Genomic DNA, 20567 nt, shown 5'->3' with positions numbered 1-20567 from the left:
CCCCAGAATTTTGGTCGATTTAGTTTTAAATTGCATAAGCATAGGGACAGACTGGGACCTCGGCAGAGGAAGTGTTAGCAGATAATCAAGCCAACTGGGTTCATTCCATTTAAATTTAGTACTTATACTCCTTAGGACCCTGAAATCCTCCTTTCTTCTATCTGAAAAAGAGGCATTTCCATTTGGGTCTTACAGGCTGATGTACAGAGCAGGTTCCTGGTCTCCCCAACATACACCATTCCTGCAGTGAAAGGGGCCATACGCCACAGTAACAGAACAGCTGACGTTTGTACTTCCAAAGGTGGAGCACATCCATCAACTGGGTCCACGCTGACCCCTCACTCAGCCACCAGCAAAGGAATGGGGCTGATGAAGACACGTGGCAAGGAGTTGCTGGTCCACTCTAGGGCCAACAGTAGCTGGTTTGACTTGAAGCCTTGTCTAGTGGGGAGCCGTAAGCGGTCTTTGGCCACCTCCTTAGTTTGGCATTGTGTGCAGCTCAGCCAGACCCCACAGGCAGGGGTATTCCACAGACATTGCCCTCTGTTCTAGTTTTTGTGGGAATGTCTGGGCCTAAGTGAGACAAAGTCCTTCTCACAGTCGCTTGGTCATGGACAGTGTATCTGATTTCACTGTGGCTTCCCGTGGAGTGTCCATAACCAGACTGTTCCTCTCCATCTGCTCATTCCCCACATTTACCCAGATTTGTGACACTGGAGCCTTTCATACTATGAAAAGCCTTTAGTTATCCAGTTGTTTTCTAAACCCTTATTTAAATATGGGTGTCCAATTAGCAGTTCTACAGTCTCCAAGTCCTTCTTTATATCCAGTGAGTTTGTGTATCCTCCATTTGCTTCCCCGCCCCCCTTCTCGGTCCCAGACTAACTGATGCTACCTACCTGATTTATCTCTGTTCTTCTATGGTCAATCCTAGCTTCATATTTAACAGAGGAGGCCATAGGCTCTGCAGTACTATCTGCTGGATACTTTTGCATGGGCAAATTAAACATTTGCATTCAGTCAGGTTACTGAAGCCCTGAATGCTAGGGTGGTATGATCCAAAAGAGGAAAGCCATTGAAATAATGGAAAACAAAATTATACAAGCTGTTCCCGAGGACTGAATAAAGCTCTTTGATATCTGTACAACAGCTTGTGCTTTCTGATTGTTGTTAAAAAGCAGATGAAAAGTGCAAATCCAGTTCCCGAGCACAGGGCCCCTTTCCAAGATTTTTCTGCCTGGTATCTTCCGAGAATTCGCTGTCCCTACATGGGGCACTGCAGGAGCTTGGCAACAAATGTCAAACCTCTCCCTCCTCCTTTCACTTTTCTTTGAGTAATGAATCTCTTGTTTCATTTTGACCTAGATTTATTAAGACCCAAGGGCCAGGCTGCTTGGAGAAAACTAGTTACTGTAGTAAACTTTGCTGCTTTTTCAAAGCCCACATTTTAACAAAACTGACTCAGCTCCACTTGCTGTTGAAATGAAGTCACTGCACTTTTTCAAATAGTGGTGACCAAATCCATCTGCTAAATATGAGGGTTGAGCTATTGTTTCCTATTTTCCAGTTCCAGATTCTTTATTGCATTTCTCCCCAGCTTAGTCTTGTAATTAATCAAAGAAACTTTTGAGTACAGAGCAGATGTTCTAGGATATTTTCCCCATTTGCTCATATAAAGGAATGGCTGAACTATGTTCTCAAACCAATCTATAACTGGTGTGACATAACTGATTGAAACTGCTGTGCCTTTACACCAGTATAATAGGGAGAAGAAGAACGTGGTCCAAAGAGATTTATAATCTGCAAAAGATTAAAAAGGTTCTTGCAAGGAACAGAGGGATTGAGATTTGCAGGTGGAGATGACCAGCACTGTCTTGTACAAAAGGTGCCTCCGAACAACAAATTCTGAGTATATGACATCTGAGGTCCTGAAATGCTTGTAGGAAACAGAACCCAAGGGGATACAAAATAGTTCAGATCTAACCCCATTCAGTAGCAAATGAAGGGCATAGTCTCTCCCACCAACCTGATGATTCTATGCTCCTCAAGTTTTATAACCTACTGGCCCAAGGGCCTTGTTACATGGTAATTTGGGGTGGCTCCAGGAGCTCTTAAACTCTGGATTGTCCACACACTAATACCTTAAAGTGACTTAAAGCACTTGTTATGTGGCTCAAAGTTACGCCACTCCAGGGCAGGATCACTTCTTGGTAGGTATAACCCAGCTCCTGTTCCATTAAGGGTGTAGCCACTCCACACAGATGTGCCACTCAGGTTGAAAGTGTGACTGCTCCAAACTCCAAGCTAGCACTAAGCTGATCAACACTTGTAAGTGTAACATAATAAGGCCATAAGTCAGAAGAGCCCTTTTATGCTGGTCTAACTTATAGAAGGACTGTTTGAGGATGAGGAAGCAGTAAGTGACTGCCATGCAGTCCAGACCACAATAGAGATGAGAATCTGAGCTCAAATTGTTACTATTTTACAGATGTTCCTTGTGTGTTAGAAGTAAGCGTGGGGAGTCCCTCCAGTTCTGAGGCAAGAGGTGTTTATGCCATGATGCCTGCTGCAACTGGCAAGTTTTCTTGTACTTAGCAGAGAAACCGAGGAGAAAATGGACCATGGAGGTAGAACAAACCCCACACCCCTAGAAGAATTCTGTGCTCGCTGAAGAAGAAACACATTGCTGGGGGGGAGCCTACACAGCTGACACCCCTCATGTGCCTTTTCTAAGACTCCATAATATAATATCACAGGCTGTCTCTCCATTTGCAGTGTATCTGGAAGTGCCAATAAAATAGCCCAAGAGAGATCAAGTATGTATTTACTACAAGAATCTTACTCACACTGTACTAAAATTAGCCTTCAGGAAGCATAGGAAGTTGATAAAGAGACTCAAGAATAGTAACATAATTAAGAATGAAATCTCGGTGAAACCCGATTTAACTTAACAGGAAACTGTGACTGTGAAGGCCAGTTGGAAGAAGCACATTCAGAATAGAAGTGTGACAGAGTGGCTGGGTGTGAAGAGAAAAGAACCACGCTCGCACCTTCCCCTTCACCTGTAAGGGGTCAGGAGGTCATGGAGCCCATGGTCCAGGATGGCATGGAGGTCCGGGAGCAGGGCTAACTGGACTGGAGCTAGTCCACACTTCCGACTGCACCGGACAGAATGGTGCAGCCAGGAACCGGGGGCAGGGATGACTCATGGCCAGGAGCCAGATGGACGGCCAGGAGCCAGACTCGTGTGGTGGTGGAGCCGGCCAGACATGTCTCCCCTGATGATGAGCAGTGAGCCAGCTGCTGCAGGCACAGTTCCTGACCCCACAGGAAGCATGAGCTACAGCTGCGCAGCAAAGATAGATCCATATTGCTGGCAGAGGTCAGATGCACTCCTTAAGAACCCCTAGAAGTTGAGCCATGGGTGAGGACAGACAGCAGCATTTGTGGAGCAATGGATGGGTGAGAAGCAGCTGAGCTGCTCACCTTTCATTTTACTGTACTAATCCATAGTAGACTGCTAGGTATCCCCAGGGCAAACCCCAGGGCATTTGACCACAGAGGGGGGAACTTTTGAGACTTTATGCAAGGTAAAGCGTTAGTGACTCCTTGATAAGGACTAAGGGTCTGTGAAGCAATATCCACATGTAGGTTGAGGTGGGAATGTAGGGGTCAGAGTAGCTCCTAGTTTAGCACTTATGGCTCAACATCTGATGCAGTCAGCAATATTGCAGATGAGCAGCTCACATGGGTTCCTCTCTTAAGAAGATGGGATGATGCCTGCATGACCCATCACATCCCTGATCAGTATTATGCCAAAGTCGTGGCAGGAGAGATTGCAAGGACTGGGATACCCTAACCTTCTGAGGGGAGAGAACAGACAGTGACTGTGTTGTGAAGACATGGCTACATAAAACCACCAAGATGTTTTCTTCTTTCAGAAAAGGAAGTTGAAGATGACTTGGTCACAAGAAGATACATTTCTTAACCTGGAGATTTTCAATTTTTCAAAATTACTATTCTCAGGCAGGTAACTCTTTTGGACAGCCAGTGGGCTTTCTTTCTGGATCTGCCTGCAGTCCAGCTTGATGTTGTTTACCAAGCAGCGAGGTGACTAAAATAATAATGTGGAGGATTACCAGGATGCAGTAAGAGCCAGAGGTTATTTTGTTAGCAACACACTAAAAAAAAAAAGATCTGTCAGCATATTTATGGGATGGAATTCCACAAGCCTGCTGAGAAAGTTAGCCACAATACATAGTTTATTTTGCTTGAAAACTTAAAATAATTGGCATTTTTATTATGAATACAACATACCAGATTTTCTCTGTTGCATTTTATCTTTCTCTTCTTGGGAGTGTAGCTACACAGAAATGCTGAGCATTGCCACTATATGCCCAGTTCTCATGCTTTCCATTACTGCAAACAGACTTTTGAGTGTAGGGAGAAATAGGTCAGGGTTTGCTAGTTTTGAAGTAACCAGAGGCTAAACTCTTCTAGATTTATAAGTCCAAGGGACAGATTTTTTTTCAGTGAACTCCCATGGGGAAGGGAGAATTTCCACTTCCTCTAGGGTCAAGGTCTTCCCATCACCATGGGAATCATGCTCACTCTCATCTGCACAGAACAAAGTTTACAGGTGCCTTTGTAGTTACGATGTTTTTTTCCACCAGATGAAAGCTCCACAGACAACAACCAAGCCAGTATGAAGTCTCCAGATTCATGCATGAAGTTCCCACAGGGGCTTCTACAGAAACCTCTCTCAGGATTGTCATTTGCAAGAATATAAAAAATATCTGCTTATCAGGTAGAAAAACAGAAGGAACACTTCCCTCTAAAGACATTAGCTAAGTAATAACCATAGATAGAGCTGCTGACAGCTTATAGCTGATCACCTAGGGCTTCTGGAGAAAACCTAAAACAAGCACTTTTCTTACATAGTTTATTCCAATTAGCCACACTGAGCATAACTACAAAGTTAGTAGTAGTGCTCTGGGGAAGCTGATACTTGGATTTCTTTGCATTGGAACTAATATTCTCAGTCTGGAAACAGGACTGAGTGAACTGATAATCTGCTCTGGAAGCAATTGGACACATCTCCTGACAGGCTTCCTGTTTGGAAAAGTTCATCTCTTCATGACAGATAAAAGAGCAACATGTAGATCTCAGTCCTGAGAAGCAGGATTATTTTGGGCACCTGAAGGACACCAATTATTTTTTGTCAGTTCTGGCATTACTGAGTGCCAGTCCTAAAAAGTATAAAGAGTTGGGGACTGCATCACTCATTCATAAGGCAGCAACATGCCAGTTACAATGCACAGTTACAGGATTTATCTCAGAAAAATATTTAATAAAAGTCAAATTCTTATGAGTTAATAATTGAAACTTTTTATTATGTTAAATATGTCTAAAAGTTATATATTTGTAAATCATGATTACTAGTTTAGGTTTACTATCAAAGTACTTCAATACTGTACATTTTAGAATCATTTAAAAGAAGGGGGGGAAAGGAAAAACTGTAGGCTTTTATATCATTACACACTGCTTGTTAATGTGTGGCTTTCATTTAATTGTTGTTAGTGTCTTTGCTTTTATAATCTATGCAGAGTAGTAGAAAGCTTTGGGTTATATCTGCCCAAACCTTTCTGGCAGACACAGTATGATATATATTAAATTTAGTGGTTTTTGCATTTTATATTTATTTTGTTTTTCTTTCCCCTCTTTTCCCCCATGATCTTTTCAAGAATTTGCTTAGGAATGCATGCTGTTATGAGCTCTTAATATATGGGAGAATGTGAGTATTATAAACTACGGCAGCATACAGATAAATATTGTATATTTGATTTATGGAAAGTGGCAAATTGCCAACCATATACAAAGTTGAACATAGAAGATAGTCATGGAGAAAATCCAGCCCTATCAAATGTGTATCTTGGAATGGTAAGGGCCTTAACAGATCTTTTAAAAAGAAGAAAATATTCTTTTCTCAAAAATCAGAGGGCTGATAATGCTATGCTCCAAGAAACTCATATGTCAGTAAAGGAGTCTAAAAAATTAGAGCAAAGTTGGCTTTGGTTAGCAAACTATACTGTGTATAACACAGAGTCATATGGAGTTTCTATTTGTGTATGTAGAAAATGGTGCCCATAGTTAACTGACACAACTTACGATCCAAGGGGTAGATGTGTTGTCACAAATGTTAAAATGATAGATTTTATTTTTATTTTGGGATGCGTCTATGGTCTCAGTGCAGACAATTCAGCATCTTATCATTCTTTTTTGTCTGAATTTGAATCTTGTCTAAAAAGACCATCACATTCAAGGGAAAACCTGCATTCTAAGAATATTTCTAGCTACATTTTGTAGACCAAGGTGCCTGAGAAGGAAGCCAAAATAACTCATGGCCAGTGCTTCAGCACATCTCCAACTTCTGGTGTGACTCTGGGAGGAGGCATGAGCAGGTTTTGGGAGTGATGGAGGCAGATCTGCCCAAGACTTCCGTTCCATGCAATGCTCTCCAGCATTGCCTCTGTTTCTCCACAACAGCTACAAACTGGACAATAGCATCCTGGTCCCCTCAACAGCTTCTGCCTGCTTTTTAGCCTGCAATACTTCCCTCTGGAGCAAGGAGGCACAGTACCCTCTACATGCATCTGTGGTGGTGGCCTGCTCTGGGGTTGTTGACAGCAGTTCTGCACGCACCTCCATTCTGTCTGGCTCTGGCATCTGGGCTCCAGTAGCACACTGTGGTCTTGGGTTTAAATGAGGTCTGGAGGCTGCAGGTACTGGTCCTGAAAAAAGTAGAAGAGAAACAGGTTTTCATTGTGAGCCTCCAGGTTTTACAGCTAAAATGATAAAATTTTCAACATCAGCTGTCTGGACTGTTGTCCCCCTTTAATTCCTCCTTCTAGTTTATGCTTCCCCTTGCTTCCCATTATATGTCTTAATGAGATCCATATTCCAGTAGCCCTTATGCTTTAATTTCCCTGGGACATGCCCTGGGAGGAGTGGATGGGGAGGCTGGAAGTGATGAGTGATTGCAGTGGGGTGGGGGGAGTTGTAGCTGCCAAATTTCAAAGTGGGGAGGTTCTGGATGACATGTAGGGCACCCCAGAACCCAAACCCCTGTCCCAGGAGTGAGTGCCCTGCTCCTGCTAGCTGGTGAGAGAGTTAGCAAAAGTTTCTGAAGAGCTTTTAGAATAGAGCCCAGGGAATAGAAGGGGGGTGCTCTCCCTGCCCCCACCCCCAAGTAATAAAAAGGGCAAGAATCTCTTCTAATGGTCCGCTGATGATTTATTGGTCACAAAATGCTGCAGAACTCTCATGTCCAGCTATTGTGGCACAAGATGGGTGTCCAGAAGAGCTGGAAGTGGGGGTGAGGGGCTGCCTCATACTCATAGCTGTCATTAGGGTGGGATGATGTTAGGCATATCCACCAACTACTGGGGTTGAATGGAGTCATCCCTACAAGGATTTGTGACAGCTCTTCATGAGTGGTGGTGATTTGCTGGTCACCAGAGATCCACTTGGCATCTTGTGTCCCCATATCCCACACCTGGAGGATCTTTGTCTTGGCCCTGCACTGATGCCAATCCCACTGACGTCCACAAGCTGCAGAAATCTAATGAAATGCATCATGGTTGCGGGGCCTTGAGCAGAACGCCTAGGATATCTCTTCCCCAACACAAATGGAAAGCAAGTTGAGCACCTCTTCCCAGAACCATCTAACAGACGAGGAGGATGCCAGATCCGTCACTGCTCTAAAGCAGGGGTTTTCAATTGGGGGTACGCATACCCCTAGCGGTACTTCTGATGACCTCAGAGGGTACTTAGCAGCGGGTGCCTCTGCTGGCACGTCCGCCACCAGCACACTCACTGATCAGCTGAGGAGGACCCTGCCCCCTGGTTGTTGACTGGCCGCTGGGGGGACACCCTCCCCAGTCACTGGCCGCTGGGGAACTCCTGCCTTCTCAACCAGCAACTGGGGGTACAGTGGCCCCAAAAGGTTGAAACCCTTGCTCTAGAGCCATTAAGGGTGCCAGGGGTGTCCCCACAGGCTTTTTGGCCCAGTTGCCCTAGGCAGCCACCGTTGCCACCTGCACGGAGGTCTCCTCGCGCACCCAGCACCGCGGGGCAGAACGTGACCAGAGTAAAACTAGGGCCGGAAACGCCACGCGGGCCGGGCACAGCCATCGCAGGCGCTCTCCCGCGCCCCCCCGCTCCAACAGGGACGGCTGGCAGCGCCTGCCGCAGCGGCGCGGTCGCTGCCCTCGGTGCAGCGCTGAAGCGCACGGAAACGCCCGGCGTTCAAACAGCTGTGGGACTGGGCCCTAAGAAGGCCCTGAATCTCCCTTGGTTTTGGCCCCACTGCGGCTGCGTCGCTGCTGGGCAGGGCAGGCAACGCGGGGACCCCAAGCGGCGAAGGGCGAGGGGCAGCTCCCCACAGCCCGGCCCACCACGCTTCAGCCCTTTATGACGCCATCAGCGGGCGCCCAATGGGCGAGGGGCGGAAGTTCCATCGGGCCGGGGCGGGCTCCCATTGGCTGCGGCGCGCGGCGGGCTATGGCGGGCCGCAGCGTGGTGGCCTGGCGCGGCAAGGCCGAGTGGGACCAGGTGATGGTGGGGCTGTACGGCGGGGACGGCCGGCTGCAGCAGCACGCGCTGGACCGCGTGTCGGCCTGGAAGAGCAGGTGCGGGCCGGGCCGGGCGGGGGGAAGTGGTCCTGCTCTGCCCCTGCCCCTGCATCAGCCCCTTCTCCCCCTGTGTGTCCGGCTGCAGCCCCCCCGGGGCTCTCGGCTTCCCCCCGCACAAGCCCTGCTCAGCCCCGTGCTGGGTCCCGCGGGGCCAGCTCTGCCCCAGGCTCCTCCGTAGCGTCCCAGAGAAGTGGGGCCAGGGGCAGGTCCCCACCACCCCAGACACTGCGTCGCCTGCGCGCTGCCCGAGACCGGCATCGACCCCGACAGAGGCAAAGCAGGGGAGCCGCGGTACTGACGCCCCTCTTCTGTGAAAGGTTGCCAGCAGATGCTCAAGAGATCCGGCGTAGGGGCCATGCCCCCGCTGCAGAGGAAGGCAAACGCCCCGCACCCCCCATCCAAGCAATCGCATCATGGGGTAATATTGCTTTTAGACCTCGAGTATGGCAGCGGTCTGACCCCAGCCCTTTAGCCAGGAGCCTCTGGCTTGGTCTCAGCAGGAGCGTTGGCACAGTCAGTCAGATGGGGACATGCCACGGCGGTTTTCGCCTTCCTCTGTGGTGGGGGGCATGGCCCTCTACCCAGGATCTCTTGAGCATATAGTGCTGTTTCAGAGAAGCGGGGCGTTGGCAGTCATGGTTCCCCTGCCTTACTTGTGCCAGGTTAGGGTGTTAGGTCTGTTGTGTCAGGGTTGATGGTTATCTTTTGTAGAGCATAGGATAGCTGATGGGTCTGTCTGGGATGGTCTGGATAGGACTGATCCTTCCTCAGGCATGGGGTTGGACTAGGATCAGTGTTTCTCAGCCTATGGGTCGCAACTCAAAAGTAGGTTGCAAGAATATATGAAAGGGTCACGAGCAAAATTTTAAACGTGGATCAATAGACTTTTAAAGAAGGATCTGTTTTTAAAGAAAAAAACATGGGAAACTCTAGCTTTTCCCTTGCAGGCTGGCAGAGTTCCTGCCTGTGAGGGGCTGCTTGGGGCCCCCCACCCCACACATTAGGGGGCTGGGGGCAGGAGGCAGCAGGTCAGTAGTGAGAGGCACCAAGCTGGGACTGGCCATCGATGTCTACAAATGGGCCCTGGTACAAAAAAGGTTGAGGACCACTGGATCTCTGGAGGCCCCTTCCAGCCCGGCTTCTCTGCAATTCTGAGTCCTCAGCCTTGGCTGTAGCCAACACCCAGTGCCTCTTAGGGGGGCTTAAAAACACCCTGGCATGTGTAGCAGATGGTGGGGGAAGGAGGAGGCAGGGGCAGCCAGCAAAGCCTGGAGGCATGGGAAATGCCCATAGCAGAACACAGGCATAGCTACACCTCTCTTATCACCAGTCAGTGGCTGTCCAACCTCTCCTTGAAGACCTCCAGTGATGGAGAGTCCACAGCTTCTCCAGTAAGTCTGCTCATGAGAAGCTCTCAAAAAGGGATTAGACAAGTTTTTGGAGGAAAAAGGCATCAGTCAGTATTGAGCATGGGGGTTAGGGGTACAGCATCTGAATAAGAGCTTCCTAGATCTTCAGTGCTGAAGGCTGCAAGTGAGAGAGGAACAGTGTGAAAAAACAACTCTGGTCACTCTGCCTTTCAGCATCCACTCTCTTCCACACCATGGTGTGACACAGGCCTATATGTTGTCTCAGAAGAATTGTGGGGCAGTGCCCACCAAGTAAACTACTGGAAAAGCAACAATGAATTGCTTGGGACAACTCAAAACATAACAGGGACAGGAGTGAAGGCCACAGGTTTATAACTAGTGCACTGAGTGCGGACACCGAATGCCCACTGGCATGCTGCAACACAGGCCTATTTGGCACTTTAGGGGCTTATAGTTTCACAGGGTGGACCTTTCACCTATAAGCCCCCCCTCAAAAAAGGAGGCTACTAGGAAAGTGGCAACTAATTGTTGCTTGGAACAGATGATAACAAAGTACTGATGGGAGTGAGGGTCAAAGGTTCAAAACTAGTGTGCCAAGGGGTGACACCGAGTAGAGCACACTGGGCAGTGTGGCACAGGCTTATTTGTTGTCTAGGGACCCTAGACCAGTGTGCACGAGGAAACACTATAAGCCTTCTTAGGGAGGCCACTAGTTAGGTAACAACTGAGTGCCGGGGACAACGAAAGACAATGGACAGGTGGGTCAAAGGTTTAAAACTAGGATGCCAAGGGTGGATACCAAGCAGAGCACACCGGGCAGTGCCCACTGGCACAATGTGACACAGACCTATTTGTCACATTGAGGAATGTAGGTCTAGGCCCACCAAATAACCTACTGGCCTCTCTCAGGCAGGGAGGCCAAAAATAGGTGACAACTGATTTCTGGGGACAAATAGTTAAAAAAAAACAAAACAAAAAAAAAAACCAAGAAAAAAACAGGGACAGGAGTGCTGGTCAAAGGTTAATAACAAGAGTGCCAAGGAGAGACACTGAGCAGAGCACTGGCATGGTGTGACACAGGAAACTGGGCAAGGTGGACCCATGATGTGACCAGTAAATTCCAGTTCTTATGTTCTCTCCTAACCAAACTCAAGATGTCCCTCCAAGTCAGGGTCAGTCCACAGTACACACATTGCCGTGGCCCTGCCCCAGCAATGGACTTTGGTTGAAATCATGCAGGGCATCTCTTATTCCAAGCACGAACGGAGTCTTCCAGAGAGGCTACACTAGCCCCTGGTTCATGCTGCAAGCCAGTGATGACTTGAGTGGGCTAGGAATCCACCTTCTCTCCATCCTGCCATCTTTATCCACTACCTCTTACAGCCTGAGATTACAGAACTAAGGGGGAAAAAAGAGCTTACACTCAAATGTTTAATTATGATATGTCTATAGAAAGTATTTCCCTTATGTTTTCTGTATCTGTAGGTATGGGCAGAGAATGCCTTTAGCTGTGGATTGCACTACTGATCTGATTCGCTGTAAAATCCTGGATATGTCTGGCAATGTGAGCTCCCACGAGCTAGTCCTTTCCTATGGTCTAGCCCTGGTGAGGTAAGACTTAATCTGGTAGATACAGTAGGGGATGTGGGAAAAAAATCCAGGGAGGGCATGATTCCCTTCGATAATTTAATTCTGTAGCTCTCCAACAGCCACAGTTGGGTTTGCAAATTAAGCCTCAAGAAAAATCAGAAAGAAAGTTTTCTTCTCTTTTTGCACATCAAGTTATGGTGGTTTTTTCTTGTTTGTATCTTACATATAGGTTTGTGAATCTCATCACTGAGCGCAAACAGAAGATATTTTACATTCCTCTGAGAAGACTAGCTAAAGAGGTAGGTATTGGATTCCTTAGTGGAGCAATTCACAAAGGAAACTTCACAGGCCCTCAGGGCCATTTAGTTTGCAAACCTTATTTTTTGCATCACATTTTTTACAATAGCATTAGGTTTAGTGTATGGATCTATTTTTTTTGAGGGGAGAGAGAGGATGAGGACAGTGGGCTGGGGAAAGGAGCACACTCTCATGAAGACAGCTTGCTAGCAAAGATGAAGTAACAGCAACATTTGGGGACTGTGATACTCACAGCTCTGTCTCACATCCAGGAATGGGAATGGTGGCTTGGTAGGTATATCCCTCTGATTTTCCTTGGTCTGAAGCGTTGCTTTTGATTTCTAATTCTGAAGGAGAGAAGGAAGTAGTCTCCAATGACCAACCAGGCATCAAAATATTGAACTCACTGCAGTAAATGAGTATTTTCCAATCTGAACTGTGGCCTAAACTGCTTCATAGGATTAAATAATGATAAGGATATCAGTGTGAACAGTGCATCTCTTAAAAGCATCACCTAATGTTGTTGCAAACATTTCAGATCTTTGGAACTTCAAACTACAGGTAATTCCTCCCAAACCCTTATTTAACTTCACTCCTGCCTCAGCTCCTGGTAATTTCTCTCTTTACTTGCATTGAGGAGCCTTTAATGTGGGCTGGTTCTTAGAACTACACAAACTACCAGGCACCTCACTCAAAAACAGCAAGAACACCCTAACTGACCACAGGGCACAGTCATGGTCCTGCCACTGCAAGGACAGAGGGATGTGAAGTAGTTTAAGATATTCAAGAAAGAGGACCATGCCACCCTGCTGCACTGCCCCCTGTTCCCTTCCCCCTGCCATGGAGGTACTGGGAGGAAAATAATTGACAATACAAAGGTTAATCTGACTGCAAAATAGCAAACTGGTATAGAGGGACTGGTGTTTTACTTGAAGGTACTTCTAAACAATTATAGATTTTCTTGAAGGGGTGGTCCTAACTAAAGTCATATTAGTAGTGTGGAAGAAGAGACATCCTCATCTAAGGCTTGGAATGAAGTTGATGAAGCAGAGGTGTAGGAAGGCTATTCAGACAGGCAGAGCCACAGAGGAGGATGTTCCAGGCTATAACAAGTTTTTAGAATCCAGCCTTACTGTTGTGATTGCCATTAGAGGCAACACATGTTGTTCAGAAACAGTTGTGCTTCTTTTTAAGATGAATATTCCAGTTTGGGTTGTGGATCTTCGTCATGATCTGACCCATGGGAAGCTGCCCCAGCTAAATGCATGCCGAAAAGGTAAGTGCCATGCTCATCCTACTTTGCATAAAAAGGAACTTTTCCACCAGGGTAAACGATAACATTTTTATTCTCCTGTGCATTGTGACTTTTCATTTTTACCTAGAGAAAGTGTTACAATCTGTGCTTTCTCCTTTCTCTGAGGAAGGGTGTATGAGCCCAAAAGCTTGCAAATAAAGGATTTTTTTTTTTTGCAACTATTTACTTTGTCTAATAAGAGAGATCATCTCTGCCAAAAGTTCTGCATTTTTTTTTGCCTGTAGACCAACATGGCTAAAACATGTATCCATGCTCATCCTACACATACAGCACATCTGCTTCCTGATTCTGGGAGTCATCTTACTCAGAGATGCTCTCTCCTTGTGGGTCCACTGGGTGGTGCTGTAATACCAGAGTCTGCTGCCCACATAGTAGCAGGTGATAGTGGAAAGCAGTTCCTCCAAAGGGGAGACTACAGGGAGAGTCCAGCTAGGTGGAAGTGACTGACATGTCCATGATAGAAGGCTGGCAGGAGAAAGAATGGGGAGGAAGAAAGAAAAAGCTAGGGGATGAGATGCAGCAAAAGGTTTCTTTCCCAAGAGAAAGCATCAGGCTTCTCCACATCTGGGTTGGGGCAGGGGAAGAATGAGGGGAATGCTATCAGAGATGATCCTGCTCACCTGGTTGAAGGTTTGAGCTTCCCCTGCAGCCTACGTCCATTTAGCTTACAAACATGAAAGCATTCTAAGTCTCCTCTGCTGGTAGCAGGGACGGAGCGTCTCAGGACTGGGGAAGCCCAGGCCCAATCCTCTCTGAGTCCCAGCCCAGGGCCCTGAGGGGAAGATTTCTAACTGCGTAATTCTTGCCAGCCCTCATACCACTTCCTCCATCTGCCCCTCAAGCTAGCTGTTGCCATCACCTCTCATACTGGCAGCCTGAAGTCCTGCTACTGCTTCTCAGGCCCAGACTTTCCTCCAGACTGCATGGGTCTTCCTTTTTATCTTTGCAGGTTGGGTCTGATTCCTGATTGATTAGACAGAAGACTTTAGCTGACACAGGGGCCTAATTTTCCATTAGGGCTCTGGTTAACCCTTTCCTTGCTTTGTGGGGTTATTGAATCTTTCTTGGAGGGGGGAATTCTGGCACCTGATTTTATATAGACCTTGATAGATGAGAGATTTTTTTAGAGGTATTGAGAACTCATAATGCTTCTAATGAAATAGGATATTCAGCACCTCTGAATAGATGGCCTGATTTTTAGGCTTTTAAACTTATTTTGTGGAACCTGTAAGCCTCAGTCTTAGTACTGAGATGCCAGAGAAACTCAGCTAGAATCCATGTTGGATTGGGTAATAGCATTTGACACATGGCTAGCAGTGAGATAGTGGCTGGAGAAATGGAGATTTTTGCTGGGCTGCTCCACCTTATTTTGGTAATTCACTGTTCAGACTGTTTCCATCCTGTTGGTAAAAATCACTAGTTAACTTTCTGAAACTTCCACTTTTGGGACTGAAATTTCACTTGACTCTGCCTAATGCAGTGAGGTGCAAGAATGCACAAAAGCCCATGCTCCACGCCTGCATGTGGCACAATCCCCCAGAATGGGAATTGGTCTAATGTCCCCATCACACAAGTGTTCCTTCCTTTGTAGTCTTCTCACTTTTTATTATGGGGTGCTTTTAATCTTAGAGGAACTTGGTTGCTAATGCCAATTTACAAAATATTTGCTGGATTCTAATGAATGGTGAATTTCTGTTCTGTGAGGAGAGAGCAAACGTGTCTTGCTGTTCACCTGCAGGGTGTGATGTTGTGCTGGAGTGGCTCCGAAGAACGTACTGGAGCTGCCAGCTGGGCAATAATCTGTCTGGAGAATGTGAAGAAGAGCAGGATGAAGAGGCAGAGATGACAGCAGCAACAGAGACAGAGATGGACAGTGACACAGAGGAGGCTCAGGACCTGCAACCCCAAGGTTACCTGGAAGACAAGGAGTTTCATGGTGGGTGTTTGAGATGAGTGAGAGATCACTTGGTGTGCTGCTTTTGGGGTGAATGCTCAAAGCTGTCTAAGCAAGTTGATAAAAAGTCTCTCTCTTAGATCAGGGTGAGTAATTATTTGCACCTGAGGGCCACATAGGGTGTATTGATGAGCTGTCACATGTCAAGTCAGCACTCCCTCTCCCTGTCCAACAGCTCACCAAAACTCAATGGGGCTGTGGGTGGGTGAGGAGCAGTGTTCAAAAGTGGGAAGGGCAGGAGAAGCTGCCTTCTGCCCTCAGGCATGCCCTTGCCCTCTGGGGTGTGGGGTATGTGTATAGGGAGGATTTTAGGGGGGTATATGTGTGTGTCTGTGGAGGGGGGCTGCCTGGGTGCTAGGTCCTGGGAGCCTGCTGTGGGTGCAGGGTGGGGAGAGGAGGGTGCTTTCAGCAGAGCTCGCCCAGGTGGTGCAGTACGCGCTGCTCCTTGGGTGCTTCACTTGGGGCTGAGCCCTGTCCTCTTGTACCGTGGCAGCCCATGCCACATACACACTAGTGCCCAGTGTGGGGCTGGGTGCTGCTTTATGTCCTCCACCTCCAGTGGCGGCTCCTGCTCCTGTTCTTGCCTCCTGCAGGGCTGCTCCAAGCGTGCAGCTTCAGCCAGGCTCCTGGCCCAGTGCACAGTTGGCTTAGGCTCCAACTCCCAGGAAGGTGGCCAGGAGCTGAAGTTGGTGCACGGGCAGGAGCTGCCCCGTTGAAGTTGCTCTCCAGTTCACCCAGAACAGCGTGGCATGGTGCAGCAGAGGCAGGAGCAGCTTCCACTGGGCTGTTCCTGGTGCAGCTGCAGCTATCTGGGTCTTGCTTTGCAATCCCCACCTCCAGCAGCAGCTCCTCCTCCTTCTGCTACATCACACCACGCCGTGCTGCTCTCAGTGGGCACACAGGGCTGCAGCTCCAGATCCTGCCTGCCTTTGACTGGCAGCTGGGAGCTGAAGCCAGAGCCTCGCACACTAGGGTAGGAGCCGCCTGGCTGAAGCTGCTTGCCCAGAGGGAACAGCCCTGCCAGAAGCTGGTCAGGGCCCACGCTGTTGGATGCCAGCAGGAGCCCAGTGCAGACTGCCACACCATAAGTAGGCAGGGCATGGTCTCCTGTGGAGTACTGCGGGGGCAGCCACTGGCCAGATCCAATCACCTGGTGGTCCGGATCCCGATCGTGGCCCATATTTTGCCCATCGCTGTCTTAGATAGATAGTAGTATAGCTGTTCTAGGCTTGCATGATTTTTGGAGGAGCTAACATTTTTCATATCAACTCCTTGGATTTTCATCAGTGGGCATCCCTGTGACATAGCTGTAATGTCTGTTAACACTTGGCTGAAACCTGAGCTAACCCTTCAATAAGTTCAGGGGTTGGTCTCAGTTTCCATATTAATTCTATCCCCTGCTATACATTCATGCAGGTGAGCCCGTAACTCCAGCCTGTGTTCCTGCTTGGTTTCATAAGTCAATCACTAAATACCTGAGTTGGGAGGAAACACCTTGTATGGGGCCATTATTTCAGAGCTTTCATCTACAGCAGGGTGCACAACTCAAACTCTGTTGAGAGCTTCTTACAACTTACATTTGCCCGTGGACGGTTGTTATCAGCATTATACTTCTGTAATGTCATCACAACAATTACAGGGTATCCCTGGGGGATTCTGCTGTTTTCACAGATTAAAACAGATCGTCTCCTCCTGCCTTGCCCCCTGTCACTGCCCACTACCTTACCTGTCACAGGGAGCTGTGCCATTGGATACAGTCATGGCTTCTGGTCCTGTTCCTTTTCCCAGGTAGATGCAGATCAGGAATGCAATACAGCCAACTCACTAAGGTGCCATGCTATGTAGTGTGCACCCCAATCTAAAGGTTTTCTTGCACTTTCCTTTGAAGAATCTCAGTTCAGCCACTGGAAACAAAATAATGGGTCATGTGAACCACTGGTCCAAATCCCATTGGCAACTCCTGTATTATTTGAAGAGACTGCAGTAGTGTAGAGTAATCAAAGGGCTGCTCAGCTAGACATGAATGGTCTTTTTGCATTTTAATGCCATATGCGTTGAGTGTGAATTGAGCAGCGCTTAAATGTTAGCTTGTTGCCTGTTTAAACTCTATAATTGTGCTTCTTTCTAGAGAAGGTCAGAAATGTGCTGATATCCTACAGAAATCATCAGTTTGGGGTAAGTCCAATTTGTTCATTAACTCTTCTAGCCCATCTTCTTTTTCTGTTGTAAAGCAATCTTTGTGTTTTTCTTATTATTCTTGTTCAAAGACTGAGAAACCTCCGTACAGGGAGGCTTGATTCAGACTATCTGGCTGCTTGCTTGGCTGGCTTTTGTACCAAAAGTTTCAGTGTACAGAAATCCCTGATTCCCCCTTCCCACTACACCTCTCTTCATTTCTTAAATAATCCTGCAAGCAGAACTTATTCAGAAGAGACACACTGGTATTTGTGCCCTAGCTTATGCTGCTTTGCAGTCCAGCCAGTAAACAGTGTAAATAGAGCAACTTTTGCTAGTTTCCTAATAGGATGGTTTTTAAGGCATAGTAGTTAATTCAGCAGCCTGTAGATGGGGTTGTGAGCATTGCAGAGGTAGGGAGAGCTATGTTGTGGAACTGAGATGTGCTGTTGTCTCTGTTGGTACTGTCTTGCATGATTCATTGAAGCAAAATGTCATGGGTTCACTGAAAAAACCCACGAAATTTGAGTCTCTTGACTTCTGATAGGATCACACTTTATATTATGTTGTCCACATAGGCATATTTGAAATAATCCCACGCTTGTCTGTAATTCCTGCATCTTTCTGGGTGCTTAGTAATTGTGCTTTTAATTACTGAACATGAAGCCCTTAGAAATTAATGCCTTAGTCTTTTTAGTGTGAGGTCTTTAGTCTGGTTTTCCTATCATTCAGCGCGTTGTACTTTGAAAGTGACTCAGTGGCTGGGACAGCGTGGGGAGTTACGAGATCAGGATTCTAACTTTTTTTCTTTTATATTTACTGAGCTTGTGACTGGGCAATTTTTTCTCCCTTGTCTCGGTTTATTTCTCTTTAAAACGGTACATTGCACGCACTTAACCTCATTAGTGAAGTATGTTAAATGAATCTGGTGACAGGCTCTGTAAAAACCCGTTAGATAGGATCTGATCCACAATCTACTGATGTCAATAGGAGGTGTCCTATTTTACTGATGGTTTTGTGTCTCACTGCTTGAGAGCTCTTCATCTGTTTCCTTAGAAAATAGTTTTCCTGTGACACCTTCTCATACGCACCCTGAAGCCAAGAGACCATTCAGTTAACCATAGGTGAGAAGCCAGTGGGCGGTTTTACAGCATGTTTTGAAAATCAGGTTTTTGAGGCATATGCTAAGATGACATGACATCTCTTTCTAGTTCCTCAGGACCTTGGAAACATTGTATTCTTGGGTCATGTGTAAATATCTAACTTCTGTCTGAATGTTGCTAGTGTTAAAAGTAACACCCAAGCTTATTAGAATTGTAATGTCACATGGAAAAAATACTTTACTAGTTTATTTTGTACATTCCCCAGTACTATATGGAGGAAAAATGGTGAAACAGATGACACAGTTACTTCCCATTTTAAAAGGGCAGTAGAGGGGAGAGGAAAAAGTTTCAAACTGAATAGGAAAATGCGACTATATAACTGCAAGAACTGGCATGGAGGGAGAGGGAAGGGGGCTGTATGTCACTTGAAGTAACTATATTTTTTAAGTCGTTGTTGGAATTTCTAGGTGATGTCTGGCATTTTAGGCTGCCTATATACATGCTTGGGTGGGAGGGGGGTGGCGTTCTAATTAGAATGGTTCCTGGAGATCACCTCCTATTAAAACACCTCACTGTCACATATATTAAGCCCCTGCAGGTTTAAAAATGGCCACAGGACACTTTATCTAAGCTTCATTCAACAAGATTTAGTTAAAGTGCCCCAGCAGCCTTTGTTAAACCTGCGGGGGCGTAAACACGTGATGGTGAGGCCATGCTGGAGTGTTTTAATTAGAACATGAACCAGCACATGTATAGGCAGCTGTAGTGTCTTCTTGGCTGAATGGCTGTCTCATGAGAATTCCCCAGATTTGGTGTAAGACTTTCAAGGACACTCACAGCAGTGCTTTCTCAGTGACAGATGCTTTACTTTGGGCACTTGAGTCCTAGTTCCACATTTTAAACGTTTCCCTTGGTTTCGTGACATCTCCAGAAACAAAACATCATGCCTTAGGATTGGTATGTGTAGTGGGCCATGGGGAAGTGTTCTGCTGTGATCATCAAGTAGCTGAGCTAATTTTTTATGCTCTCCTCCTGCAACTGCACTTTCTACATATGCCGTTTTTTGAGTTCCATGCATCTTGTTCATTGCTCTTTTAATAAGATGGTGTTTCAAGGCTGCGCTTCTGTACAGTATAGTCAAGTGGTAGAACGTAGTTAGGTGTTGAATCTTCCAAGTGTGTGCTGGATATTATTGCCATTTGAAAAATTTACTGTCGAACAAAAGGTTTTGATCTAAAGTAATAGAAGTGTCTTTCATTCTCTGACTGCTGTTTGAAGGCATTGGACTGAAGCTATAGGGGAGACCACATGTATCTGGTGTCACGATAAATCTGGTTACCTGTGTGGAGGAACACAAGATCCTTTTGTTGTTTGTTATCCAGAAGGATGGATAATAATAACTTGCCTAAACCTCCTTTAGTAACCAGAAGGCATGGTTGTAGCTGGTTACCTGACTTCTGGGTTTTTGTTTCTTTAATGTGGCATTGGAAGAAAAGCTTCTGTCCAACTTTTTGCAGGGAGGGAGTTCTGTCATTGGCTCTTGCAGTCAAAGATAATGATACTCAACTGATGTCATGGAACTAGTGTCTTTAAGGCCATTCTGATGCTTAGAAAAATAAAGCTCCCTTCCATTAGCTGGAATTTTGTCTGGAGTCTTAAAATCCTTTCCATTATTATAGATTTAAGTTTAAAATGCAATGTGGTAATGGATGGTGGTAGCCATATTTGTTCTTGTGTAGTTTTGACAGAAGGTCTTTTACTGATGTCGTTATATTATCTCTAAAGACTTCTCTTAAACTAATGTTTCAGTGTTCCATAATGAATATCTGTGATGTCTTGCTTAGTGTTTTGGAGGTTGCATTGTAAGTAAGGTCTTTGTGATGGCCCCAAAGGTGATTAATGTTCTTCTTCCCTTCTTTGCCATCCAATCTCTGGGCAGATTTTTTGTAAAACTTTCACATTTTATCCTTAATCCACTTCATATTTATTAAGTCTTACGTTAGCATTACATGTTCATGAGGTGGCAAGAACTACACAGTTAATTGGGATGCTTTACTGAAAACTCATTGC

The 20567-nt window shown here is 46.4% G+C and overlaps 1 protein-coding gene across 2 annotated transcripts in view; it reads left to right on the top strand.

The window, feature by feature from the left end:
• Positions 1–8519: 8519 nt before the first annotated feature.
• Positions 8520–20567, top strand: part of LAS1L (LAS1 like ribosome biogenesis factor) — a 60054-nt gene continuing 48006 nt past the window's right edge. Inside the window, exons 1-6 of one of the 2 annotated variants that reach the window (XM_090061801.1) lie at positions 8520–8690; positions 11549–11674; positions 11883–11952; positions 13145–13226; positions 15004–15201; positions 17348–17394. In XM_090061801.1, coding sequence (XP_089917927.1) covers positions 8563–8690; positions 11549–11674; positions 11883–11952; positions 13145–13226; positions 15004–15201; positions 17348–17394 — 651 coding nt within the window. In that variant the 5' untranslated portion in view covers positions 8520–8562. The remainder of the gene's footprint in view (positions 8691–11548; positions 11675–11882; positions 11953–13144; positions 13227–15003; positions 15202–17347; positions 17395–20567) is intronic. The other variant, XM_090061800.1, reaches the window with a different exon arrangement.

Source organism: Crocodylus siamensis, chromosome 8 (assembly GCF_052110815.1).
Source record: "Crocodylus siamensis isolate JL-2025a chromosome 8, ASM5211081v1, whole genome shotgun sequence".
Lineage (NCBI taxonomy): Eukaryota > Metazoa > Chordata > Crocodylia > Crocodylidae > Crocodylus > Crocodylus siamensis.
Note: the sequence above shows the minus strand (reverse complement) of the source record. Positions and strands in the feature narration are given on the sequence as shown.